The sequence below is a fragment of the Choloepus didactylus genome, chromosome 22, assembly GCF_015220235.1.
Source record: "Choloepus didactylus isolate mChoDid1 chromosome 22, mChoDid1.pri, whole genome shotgun sequence".
NCBI classification, from domain to species: domain Eukaryota; kingdom Metazoa; phylum Chordata; class Mammalia; order Pilosa; family Megalonychidae; genus Choloepus; species Choloepus didactylus.
This window is the reverse complement of record NC_051328.1, coordinates 42968984-42981906: the sequence shown is the minus strand read 5'-3', so window position 1 is coordinate 42981906 and position 12923 is coordinate 42968984. Positions and strand designations below refer to the sequence as shown.

Below are 12923 nucleotides of genomic sequence, written 5' to 3'. Positions count from 1 at the left end.
CAGATCTCCAGCTTTGTGAAGTCTCCTCTTTCGGACAGTGATAAATGGTTTCTGAACCCCTTTGATGTGCTGGGGCCTGAGCCCCTCCCTGCCCATGGGAAGTGGCAGAAATAGCAGCGGGTGTATGTTATGGCAAACTGCCATGCCCCAGAGCACGGCAAAAACTCTCGGCCTTGAGGGGTAGTAGCACTTGGGCAGGGCTTTGAGGTATCTATAGGAGTTCGCTGGGTGCAATAGGATTTTAAAGACCAGCTCTGCCTCGTCTTTTCAGAGGAGGAATTCTGGACCTACAGAGGGAAAAGGATCTGCCCACCATGTGTCAGTGTCAAGGCTGGGGCGGGAAGCCGAGGCCCCGATGGCCCGGCATCAGCGGCGTCCAGAAGAGCTATTCAGGGAGGGAGCTCTTTAGAGGTGAGACCAAAGAGGTGAGACCAACAAGTGGGTCCCCTTGCTACTCTGGGAAAGACTTCTTTTAGATTCTGTCCCAAACACACCTGCTTTTTACCAGATTCCACTCCAAGCTGAACTGCAACCCTGCAAAGTATCGTAATGAAGAACAAAGCTTCCAACAAAGATGAAGACCAAGTCTGGGTTTGTGAGCCCCTTCAGCGTCCAGATGCTGCTGCTACGGGAAGGCAGGGTGGGGTGAGAAGCAGGGATTTGACAAATGGCCTCGTCAGGAGAGAAAAGCCAGCCCAGAAGATAAGGGGATTGTTGGACGGCTTTGGCATTTTCCATAAAATCGAGCCTGATGAAATCTCCCGGCTTGCCAGCTGATGCCAGGCGGGGTTCTCTGGCCAACCAAAGAGCTAATCCACGGAAACCATCCACTGTGTGGCCCTTGCATGTTTCTTTCCAGGAACAGCGGAAAGAAACAGGCCTGGCTGTCGTCCTTCACGGAGGGGCGTGCCGGGCCCGCCCCTTTGGAAAGAGGACCCATGAGGATGAGGCCTGCCAAAGAGCTGCATTTCAGGAGACCTCGTGTGACCCAGGACACGACTTCCCTTTGTATGAGCTCAGTTCCTCCCTGGAAAATGGCAAAAGAGCCCTGTCCAGCCCTGCTGACCCTTCCAGGGCAGGCGGAAAACACAATTTAATAAATTGAGCAGCTCGCAGGGATCCAGGGGGAGCTCAACCTCCCCTGGAGAGTCCAGCCGCAGTGGCCGGACAGCAGCTGTCCCTCTTGGCTCGCACAGCCTCCCGCGCACCTGCCAGGCCCTGGTCAGCGCCAGGTTGCAGCAGGGACTCCTGGGTGCAGCTGACCCATCCCCTCCCAGGGCTGCAGCGTGAGGAGCCGGGGGCCGCGCCAGGGACCCGCCTGCCCGAGTGGAGCCAGCAGCCCGCCGGGACCGAGGCGGCCTGAGAACGTCCTGGCCATGGAGAGGTCACGGCCTCGCCCCAAGATGCAAGGTGACCCCGCAGGCGCCAGCCAGAGAGCCAGTGGTGCCTCAGGGGACGTGGCCCTTCCAAGCCCCATTAGCCGACGTGTTTCTGAAAGGGAAAGCTTGGATCTGGGAGCGGGGCATTGGGGGGCGAGGAGAGCGGGTATTTTTGAGACTCATTGGCCCCGTAGCTGGGTCGACCATCGCTCGTCCGGCCCTCGTGGCCGGGCAGGAAACAGCCGTCCTCCCCGAGCCACTGGCAAGGACTGGAAAGGGGTGAGCGAAAGAGAAAGTGCAGCTGGTGGAGCCGGGAGCCAGAGCCCCCTACGGAGATCTCCGGAGACCCCTCGGAGGTGAGGAGTGAAGTAAGTCAACTGTGCGTTCCGTGTGTCCTCCCTGCTCTGCAGCAGGCACTGGGGTGGGAGGACCCAAAAAGAAAGCACACGAGAGGAAAGAAGCCCTTGGTGTGGGGCCGAGATGCAGGAGCATCATCTCACACAGGACAGAGGGAAACACGCGCCGGCACCCCAGGCTGAGCTCTTCCCCGACGTGTGTCCTTTCCCTCGAGGAAGGATCTCTGGGTTGTCAACTCTGCCAGCTGCACGTGGGTTTTGCGAGATGGGAACCTTCCGTCTTCTCTAGCAGGGCCCCCGACTCTGTCTCAGAGCCTGTCGCCCCATCGCTCTGACCTCTGCTTCGTCATCACCCCCCTCTACTCTGCCCCCTGCCCCTTCTCATGAGGACACTTGTGAGGACACCGGGTCCACCCAGAATCCCGGACATCCCCCATCAGAGCCAGCTGACCTGTGGCTATTCAGGGCCCGGGGCCAAGAACGAGGACATCATGAGCCGCCGTCCAGACGACCCATTGAGCCATCGGTGCCCGAGGTACTGTGGGACCCAAGCTGTGGGAGCAAGGGGGGGACACGCAGTTCGAGGGCTGGTGGTTGACGGGGACTTGGACGGGGAGAGCCGGGGGCCACGGAGCGGCCGGCCCAGGGCTGGGTCCCGAGCCGGGCGGTGAGTCTGGGGCTGTGGCTCGAGGCACTGGCCTGGCAGGGCCGCCCTCTCGTGTGCCCTGGGCTCCCCCCGGGCTGAGACCCCCAGCAGGGAAGATGCAGGAGGAGGGCCTCTGAGACAGGGACTTCCCTGAGGATCCCCGAAGACAGCTGCACCACGTGGAAGCCCCCACCGTTCACTGCCATCTCTCCCGTCGGCCCTATTGGCGCCCACCAGGCTGGCAGAGACCCTCACCCCGCCTCTCCCCTCCCCCGGTCCGCCCCTCGCAGGTGGGCCTGGGGAGCAGGGAAGGGACAGGGACATGGAGCCCAGGAGGCCCAGGGAGGGGGAGCCACCCGCTCCCCACCCCCGATCCCCACCCCAGAGCCCCTCAAAATCATCCAGGTTCTCCGCTGCCCCTGGAGGCACAGGGACCAGGGGTGGGGGCAAGGCCCATGACTGCCGCTGCAAGATACACACACCACACACACACAGACACTCAGATACATGCACACACAGCACACACACACCACACACACACACAGACACATGCACACACACCACACACACATGCATGCACATAAACACACACACACATATCACACACAGATACACAAATACACATGCACACACACAGAGACACATGCACACACACACAGATACATGCACACACACCACACACACATGCATGCACATAAACACACACACATATCACACACAGATACACAAATACACATGCACACACGCAAACACACACCACACCCACATACACACACACGCAAATGCACTCACACACAACCAAACACACCACACCACACACACATATGCACATACACATGTGCATGCAAACACACACCACATACACATGCAAACACACACCACACACACACCACATGCACAAACACACCACACACATTCGCACATGCAGAGGTAAACGCACACATACACACATGCAAACACACACCACACCACACGCACCACACACGCACTCCACCCCTTGTCCCCACGGCAGGTGGGTGTGGCCCCCTGGGCACCTCTGATGAGAGGAACCGGGCGCCTGGCCTGACGAGCCGGGAACTGGCAACCACGGGGCCACCACAGGCCCACTCACCACTGGTGACGGGAGAACAGAGTGAGACACCCAGAATCAGTGGCTGCTGCTGCCCACGGGCCGGTGGGAAACAATGTGGCCTCACCTCCCAGCGCCGAGGGCCCTCTGCGAGGCCGGCGGGGACACCACCCCCCGGGGCCGGCTCCCCTGCCCGGTCACTCAGCACCCCACATCCACGCGGCCACCGTCCCAGCCTTGGGGATCTCCTGTCCCTGGGGTTGGCGGGAGCAGCCAGGCCAGCAGTGGGGTCGACAGGCTCTGGCCCAGCCTTCCTTGGGCCTGAGCGCTCCAGACGCTGGACGGAGAGGACCCTGCAGCTCCGGCCACCGTGGTCCTGGGGTCCCCATGGGGGTGGCAGCAAACCTACAGCGCCGCATGCCCGGCCAGTGGTGGCATCGAGAGCCCGTGGCCACGAGGCCAGGTTCCCCAGGTGGAGAGCTGGGGCAACGGCAGTGGCAGCCGAGTGATGGCTCTGTGGGTGCCCAGCTGTGCCCATGTTTGCAAGTTTCCAAAATAATGTTTTCATCCCGATCTGTTTGACCACAAACCGCGGTGTCCCTGAGAGGGGACTCGTGGCTCCTCCTGGGGCCGACCTTTCGGGCAGGCCACTTGAGGTTTTCTAAATCTTTTAAAGCCTTGAAATGGCAACAATGTCATTTAACTTACGCGTGAGGCGAGAGTGTTGGCGCACACGAGGTGCACGTCAAGGAATCAGCATTGCGATCGCTGCAGAGCGGCGAGCCGGCCCCAAGGCCCTGCTTTTCGGCCGACCTTAAGGACGGGGCCTGGCCTCCTGCCCATGAGGAACGGAGTCGCGGCCGCTCAGGCGATTACAGAGAATCCAGAGAACACTTATCTTAAAGAGGCTTTGGGATCAAAGACAAAAATTAACCCGAAACGTTTCAGCTGCGGCTCACACGGCGGCTATTTCCATGTCTGCCCTTGAATAGCTAGAGATAGAAAAACCTGCCTCAAATAGCAGGAAGAAATGTTAAGCTTAGTGGCTGAGGTGGCTGGAGGGACACGGTACATTCCGTGCCACTCGCTGGGGCCGGCATGAGTCGCAGCAGCTCTTATCTCCTCACTGCGTCCGGCAGACATCAGAGAACTAGGGTGACGCCAAGCAAATACCAAGTGGCATTTTATTCCACCTACGGCGGCTGCCGAGGTTTGAGCGGCCCCAGCTCTGCTGGCCCTGGGTGGTCCAGGCAGCCATCACCCTGTCGGCCTGGCCCCTCCAGGGGATGGAAGTCGTGTCCCAGACACCCCGGGCAGCGACAGGGGTGCTGCCTGGACCAGAGGCTCCGGGGTCAGGGAGACCCAGGGCTCCCAGCAGGTGCCCCAGCCCAAGTGCACAATCCGAGCCCGTCTGACTGCAGTTCATCCAGGACACACACACCCAAATACCTGCTTCTCCCAGACTGAGTAAAGCCCTTTAAGGCAGGCAGCTCGGAGTCTTTCATTCCACAGCCAAAAACCAAATCTAAAATGAAGATCTACCTCTAAAAGGTGAAACCCTGGCTTAAATTCATACTAAAGTATGAACAGCTGACAGCAGACTCCTCCGAGCCCAGAAGATCAAGTCTGAGCCTCCCCACGAAAGCCCGCCAGGGCCTCCCCAGTTTGGGCCCCGCCTCCCCCACTCGCCTCTCCCCTGCTGCTCTCTGCTCTCCACCCCACACTGCACTGCCCCCTTCTCCCTCACTCCGCGCCCCTGCCCCCTGCCCTCTCCCAACCCTCCCCTCTGCCGCTCGCTCCTGAAGCCTGTGTTGGGGGCTCTGGGGTCTGCTCCACCATCGCCAGGCCCAGCTCGCCCACCTCACGGGCACCTGCCGCCCAGGCAGGCCGTTCTGCTTCAGAGCCTGTACGGTCCGCCCCATGCCCAGCACTCGCCGGCTTTCCAGAAACACTGCGAGAAAGAGGGGAGACAGGGAGGGCAGGGGGCTGCCACAGGAGGCAACGGTGGCCTCGGGGCGGGGGCGGGGACCTCCGCAAGCAGAGCCCAAGGCCTCATCCCACCCTCCCTGCGTCCGCCACCAGGCCCCTGTCCTGTCCTCACACAGCAGCCGGGGGGCAGCAGCCGGGGGGTGGGGGGGCTGGTCTCCCAGAAGATGTCACCCCCGTCCCCACGCCCCGCGGCCAGGCCCAAGACGCCAGCGAGAGGCTCAGTGTTTCCCCTTCCCGCCCTGACCCCTGGGAGCTCGGTGGGGCAGGCTGCTGGCTGTGATTTACTTGCATCCTGCTTTGGAGCAAATGGTTTTCTTAAATATTTATGTCGCAGAATAAACAGAGATTGTCCTGATCAAAGGCTGCCCCAGGTCTGGAGACGATTATGGGAAGTGTTTTCTCCACAAGGACACGCCGCACATTTGAGAGGCCGGCCCTGGCCGGGGCAAGCACACGGGCGAGCGGTGCACCGGGCACATGGTGTGAGAGGCAGCTTGGCTCCGTCGGTGCCGGACAGTGGACGGTCATCGGTGCATGGGGCGAGCGTGGCGGCAGGTACCAGAAAGGCACAAAACCTCACACCTTCCTGAGGCAGGCGGCTCCCGAGGTGAGGAGCTGCAGCCCACGGAGCGCAGCCACACATGAGCCGCCGCACGCTCAGGCGTCAGATCGTGACCCCCATGACAGGCTACAAGGTCGAGGCCACGATCACCCCATTTTATGATAACTTGCCCAGGGTCACACGGCTTCAAGTGGAGGAGCGGAGATGCGAACCCAGGCCAGGGAGGGTGGACTACTTCTGGAGACAGAGCAAGGCTGGCTTCGAAGACAAATTGTGCAGGTTGTGTTTCCTTAGAGAGGGACGTGCACCGAGAGCCACCGGGCGTGGGACGTCATAATCCTGTGGTAACTGTGTGCGGGACGTGGGGGCGAGGGACAAAGGCGGAAAGGAGGACGGGACCCCGGAGAACGCGGAGCTCCGTGCGAGCAGGGGAGCTGGGCAGCCCGGGTGTCCTCCTCGCTTGTTACCAGTGCTGTGCAGGCCCATCCAGGTCGCCGGGAGCAGCTCGGGGGGAGCGGGCAGAGACCCCGGCTCAGCCTCAGCTGGGCAGGCTCGGGGCCTCTGTGAGCCTCGGTTTCCTCCTCGGTGAGGCAGGGATGCTGGCCACGTACCCAGGGCCATGCCCAGCGCCGGACGCGCCTCCGTCCGGGGAGGATGGCTTGGACGTCACCAAGACTGAGGTCAGGTTCCGAGAGTCCTGGGAGCCGCGTGCTCTTAACAAGAAGGCCCTCGTATGTCGTTTTGGGCTTTTCAAAGTGCTTTCGTGTCCACAATCACGTCTGAGTCTCAGAGTCACCCACAGGGAGGCTGGGCTGCGGATGGCCTGCGTGGACAGCAGTGACCAGGGCACTCCCGGCTGCGTCCTGGGCCGGCGGCTCTCCCATGTCCCCCCCAGACCCCACTGCGCACCCTGCTCCCAGCCCTGCAGGCTCCTGCGCCCAGGGTGGCCTCTGCAGCTTGGCGCCCACCCGCCCTCATGCGCTATTCGCACGTCATCTTCTGGAAATTGTCTGTTGTCTGTTCCGGTGTCCTGCACTTGTTAGGGATCGATTTCTTATTATCTGTAGAAAATCAGCCGTATTTTCCAATATCCTTGGATCTTGCCTCTCTTGTGTTCCAATCGAGGAGATAAGTCGTTGGACTCTCCCACTCTGTCCTCCATTTTTCTTAATGGTTCTGCCTTATTTTCCACATACTTCTTTCTCTCTTCTGCATTCCAGGTAAATTCCTCAAATCTCTCTTCCAACTGGCTGCTTTTCTCATCAGCTTTGTTGGAGTTTCAGCTTAACTTGTCCAGTGATTTTTTTTAATTTTAACAATTATATTTTTCACTTAAATGAGCACTGTTGGTTCAGTTCCAAACCAGCCACGGCCTCCTGATCTTTCGCCACTCCTTTCATGTTTGGTCATTTTAAAGAAGCTCTTACATTTCCTGTCCGACTACTTCTCGTCCTCAGAGGCCAATTCCCACGTTCGTGGCCCCCGTTAACCATTCCTCATGAGAGTTCATTCCTTAATGTGATTTTCTCTGTGTGCTCCTCTCCAATGGGAGTTGTTTTGTTCTGGGAACATCCAGAGGCCCAGGTTGAGAACATGCATTTGCACCTACCAGATCCCTGTGCCTGCCAGATCCCTGTGCCTACCAGATCCCTGCGCCTGCCAGATCCCTGTGCCTGCCAGATCCCTGAACCTGCCAGATCCCTGAGCCTACCAGATCCCTGCGCCTACCAGATCCCTGCGCCTGCCAGATCCCTGCGCCTGCCAGATCCCTGAGCCTACCAGATCCCTGAGCCTGCCAGATCCCTGCACCTGCCAGATCCCTGAGCCTGCCAGATCCCTGCGCCTACCAGATCCCTGCGCCTGCCAGATCCCTGCGCCTGCCAGATCCCTGAGCCTGCCAGATCCCTGAGCCTGCCAGATCCCTGCACCTGCCAGATTCCTGAACCTGCCAGATCCCTGCGCCTACCAGATCCCTGCGCCTGCCAGATCCCTGCACCTGCCAGATCCCTGAACCTGCTAGATCCCTGTGCCTACCAGATCCCTGTGCTGACCAGATCCCTGTGCCGACCAGTCCCTGGGTTTTATGCTGATCTCCTGGCCTAGGGACCCTGTAACACGCAGTCAGTACAAATGCAGTCACCAGAGCTGTGGATACAAAGGGCCCAGCGTTTTTGTTTCTCATGGGAAACGGTTTGCCTCTCCTCAGAGCCCTGGACAGGCAGCAGGTCTCGTCACCGCTTCCCAGGTAGGGGCAAGGGCTTTTGAATCCACGCCTCACGGTCTGCACAGCTCCTGGGGCTGGAGCTCCACGGACACGTCCCTCCCTCCGCGCCAGCTCCGTGTAGCTCCAGGCCACGTCTCCTCTCTGGCCCCCGTTCCTGGGGCCTCGCGGCACCCTCCTTTACCGCTTCCACTCACCCGGGATGACTTGCCTGTCTTTCTTCCCAGCTTGGCTCTGCACTTATAACATTGCCTGTTACATTTCTTTCCAGAATTCCTGAGAGTTTGTGGTGGAAGCGGGCCCGTGCACATCCATACAATCCATCACGTTGCTGGAGTCCCTTCACGCTGGGGTTTCCAGCCAAGCAGCAGCTTCAGCTCTTCACCGCCCCCACTCACCCTCCTATTTCTTTTTCTTGTCGTATTCCGTCGGCCAGGGCCCAGGACAACCCTGGCTGGGGCACCGAGGGAAGACGCTCTTGCTGCACCCCTGGTTGGGCGGGTGCTTTAACTGTGTTTCCATCAGCGCAACAAGGTTTAGGAAGTTCATAAAGTTACAACGAGGAATGCGGTTGAATTTTATCAAATGCTGTCTCAAATTGATTAAAGAGTTAATCCAATCATGGATTTTATATTTCCCAATGCCGACCAACCTTGCGTTCCTGTAAAAATACCTGCTTTTCAGGCCCTTCCGTATGTGGTACGCTGATGCTGTGTGTGGGGGGGTGGGGTTCATTTTAATGTCTTTTCTGCCACTCAAAGCTGTTTTAGGAGAAATGACAGCAGGAGGGTTTGTGCATGTGATTTCACTTCAAGAAGTACGGGGGCCGGACTACTGCTCTGTAGAACATTCGGGAGCAGCAGGCCGTGATCTCGGGCACACCCTTTCCTCGCCGCGGCTTCAGGGCACATTGGAAACGTGGCGAGGGAGGCTCAGGGCAGATGCCAGCACCAAGATTCTAAAACTCAGGGGTTCTCGTGGACACGGCCCAGACCCAGCTATGGTTAGAAGAAAAGGAACTGCAGTGAGCTCTGGGCAGTGAGAAAAGAAAACCGAGGACTAGAAAGTAACGGCTGAGTTTAAAATACGAAAGTCTGTTCACAGATGCTGAGCTAGTGCCCGGAACATTCCAGGCCGCGACTTGATGGTTTGCATTTCGGCCTCGAGGGCTCCGTCTGCACCGTGTCCCGCTGAGGTGCGGGGGTCACTCCCTGGCTGGGACGAGTGTGGCCGAGACCAGGAAAGCGCTGCCTGGGAGCCAGGCCTCCTCCGACCCCTTGGTGGGCCCTGACTTGGCCTTAACCTGACGACTCCAGAGCAAGGCAGCCGGGCACCCCTCCTCCTCCTCTACCCCCGCCCTCTTTTCCGGACCTGGCCACGGTCTCCCAACCAAATCGCACACCCGGGCCTCTGTGACCGGTGTTACTCCCCAGCCTCGGCACACGTCTCATTGAACACCTGGGGCCAAGGACCACCCCCTGCTCCCACTGAGCCCTGGTACCCCCCTGCCCCAGGTGGGAGCAGCCCCGCGCCGAAGACTCCCAGAGCCCCTCAAATATCCCTCCCTCCTGCAGTGAACCACACACATGGCCATATGTGCACATGGCTGTAGCAGCCAGAGTTACATACGTGCAGCTATATGTGTACATCATTATATGTACACAGAGATATGTAGGTAGAGTTATATGTGTCCCTAGTTATATGCACACATAACTGTATGTGTACAGCTCTGTGTTATAGTTCTATGTGTACAGTTACATGTGTACACACACAAGTTACAGCAGTTATATACGTATATGCATACACAGTTAAATGTGTGCATCATTATATGTGTACATTGTTATAAGCAGTTATGTACATACATAGTCATGTGTGTACCTAATTGCGTGCATGCATGGAAGTATGCATACACAGTTATACACATGCACGTCTGTCCACGGATTCTGGGTCTTTGAGCAGAGACGACAGATCTTATCTTCAAATCCCCCTTTCCTAGTGACCAGGCTAAGTCTGTACATCCACAGTCATCACGCACAGTTACTTAATCTTAATTTAACAAGAAAAATCTGAGCCCCCCCAGGGCTCTGCTCTGCTCAGTATTTCCAACAGGTTCCAACTGTCTAATCCTCTCCAGGAGCGACGCAGAGCAGCCAGCACAGCTGAAGAAGGGGTCTGCGCCTGGCACCGAAAGACCCCCGGGCTAAACGAGAAGCAGCTGTGGGCTCACTGGGGCCCCACACGCCCCCCTTTAGGGAATCAGCAAACTGGTCTGAAACAGGCAGCCCTCGGCCCATTTCTGCCGGGGGAGTCTGTGAGGGCTCCAAAGTGACGGTTACAGCAGGGCGTGCTCACCAGGGTAGCACAACTTATTATCCAAATTCTAAACCCTTTAACATGCCCCCTGAGAAGCTGTGGGTTGAGAAAACTGCAAGATAGAACCAATGGAAAAATAAAAGGACTGGTGCTTCTGATTTTTTGCCGAAATACTGAATCTGCTTCTGCTAGAGGAAGTAAATTAGGACGCGGATGTGTCCCACTATTGCTACAAAACCGGTTTCTCCAGCCCCTCCTCCCTCTCGCAGAGCAAGCACCAACAGCCCCCTCAGCCGGGCCTGGAGTCAGGTGCACGTGCCCTCCCGGCAGGTGGAGACAGCAGGTGGGGAGCAGAGTCGCACCTGCAGGAGGCCGCTGCCCGGGGCCCAGGCCCTTCCCGCACCCTCCGTCCTCCGCAGACCCCTGCTCGCGGCTCTTGTGCAGACCTTCCCCCGTCTGCACTGGCCGCTGATCCCTCCGGAAGGGAGCGCGGCCTCGAGCACAAACCCCAATCTGTTCAGTTCTCTTCCAAGCTCACAACAAACACACCCTTCCCGGAACCCGGGGCGGCAGCTGGAGAGAGACGCTGACCCGCCCGGAGAGGGGGCCTCCTGCCCCGCTGGCCCCCGGCCCACCTTCCCACCCGACCCACCCAGGGCAGCGTCTGCCTGAGGACTTGGGGAGCGGACGGCCCCCCACTGCTGTCCAGCCCGAGACGGCTCAGCCCCAGCCTCACTCCTGAGGCTCCGGGGCAGCTGTGCACCTCAAAATGCCTGTGCTGTACTGCAGTGCTTTGAGTTTGAAAAATATAAAATAAAACTTGGAGTTGGGGGAAGTGGGGGTCTGTACTTCCAGGATTAGGGCAGGTGTAGTGAGCAGGAGGCGCTGGGCGCACGACTGGACGAGGGGATCAGGAAGTGTCCCCCATGCATCAAAGCCCCCCAAAGCAGCAGAGAAGCCCTGCTCAGCCAGCGCACCCTGTGCCCAGGCGCTCTCCAGCACTGCTGCCCGACGGCATTTTCTGCAATGGCGAGAATTACCCTGGCTGCGCCGTCCGATGCGGGAGCTGCGTGCTGCACTTGCAATGAGGGCTTGAAGGGCAGCTGGTGCAAATGAGAAACCGAATGTTAAATCTTCTCTAATTGTAATAAATATAAATTTAAATAAGCACATGTGGCTAGGAGCTATAGCACAGACTGGTTTAAAAAGCCCTTTCCAAACCTAAATCATATGGAAATGCCAGGGACCCCAAGGGGCCAATCATTGAAAAGAAGAAAAAAGTTGAGGACTCACATTTCCCAATTTCAAAACATACTCCAAAGCAAAGTAATCAAAACAGTGTGGCATTGACGTAAGGAAAGACACATAAACCAGTGGACTAGCACTCAGAGTCCAGAAGTAGACCTTCACACCTACAGTTAATTGATCTTTGACAAGGGTGCAAGACCATTCAAAGGGGAAAGAACAGACTTTTCAACACGTGTGTTTGGTGCTGGGACAACTGCAAATCCATATGCAAAAAAAGAAGGTGGACCCTACCTCACACCTTATACAAAAACTAACTCAAAATGGATCAAAGACCTAAATGTAAGAGCCAAAACTATGAAACACTTAGAAGAAAACATGGGTAAATACCAAAATGCCCTGGATTTGACAAGGACTCTTAGATAGGACACAAAAGCATGAGCAACCAGAGGAAAAAAAAACAGAAAAATTGGGCTTTGTCAAAATTAGAAACTTTTGTGTATCACTCAAAAGAGTGAAAAGACAACCCAAAGAATGAGAGAAATACTGTACTCTTATCAGATATAGGATATGCAAATACTATGTGCAAATAATAGACATTTCTGTAAAGAAGGGGCACAAATGGCCAACAAGTACATGAGAAGATGCTCAACGTCGTTAGCCATTAGGGAAATGCAAATCAAAGCCACAATGAGATGCCATTTCATACCTACTAGGATGGCTACAATTTTTTAAAAAGTAGAAAATGACAAGTGTTGGCAAGGATGTGGTTAAATTAGAACTCTCGTACGTTGCTGGTGGAAATGTATAATGGTGCAACCACTGTGGAAAATGGTTTGGTGGTTCCTCAGAAAGTCAAACATAGAGTTACCATTTGACCAAGCAATTCCACTGCTAGGTAGTAGATGCGAAAGAACTGAAAAGAGGGTATATTAGTCAGGGTTCTCTAAGGAAACAGAACCAACAAGAGATATCCATAAATATAAGATTCTATAAAAGTTTGTCTCACACAACTGTGGGGATGCACAAGTCCAAATTCCGTAGGGCAGGCAGCAAACTGACAACTCTGATGAAGCTGTTTGATGAACTCCCGGGATATGCTTCGCTGGCTAGCCAAAGAAGAAGTGAAGGCTCTCTCTCTTG

General features: G+C 56.9%; 1 protein-coding gene across 5 annotated transcripts; it reads left to right on the top strand.

Annotated features, from left to right (window-relative positions):
- Positions 1-1087: 1087 nt before the first annotated feature.
- Positions 1088-10563, top strand: LOC119518736. Of its 5 annotated transcripts, none has more exons than XR_005213830.1 (2): positions 1088-1747; positions 8494-8805. XR_005213830.1 is itself a non-coding variant. In XM_037816069.1 (2 exons), exons 1-2 carry the CDS (start codon positions 1377-1379, stop codon positions 10424-10426), a joined length of 429 nt encoding a protein of 142 aa, XP_037671997.1. In that variant the 5' UTR covers positions 1088-1376; the 3' UTR covers positions 10427-10563. The 5 variants fall into 5 exon arrangements, 2 of the variants coding, with proteins under 2 accessions (XP_037671997.1, XP_037671996.1); XR_005213829.1 differs by having other exon boundaries at positions 1088-2270; XM_037816069.1 differs by lacking the exon at positions 8494-8805 and adding an exon at positions 10357-10563 and having other exon boundaries at positions 1088-1735.
- The last annotated feature ends 2360 nt before the right edge of the window (positions 10564-12923 follow it).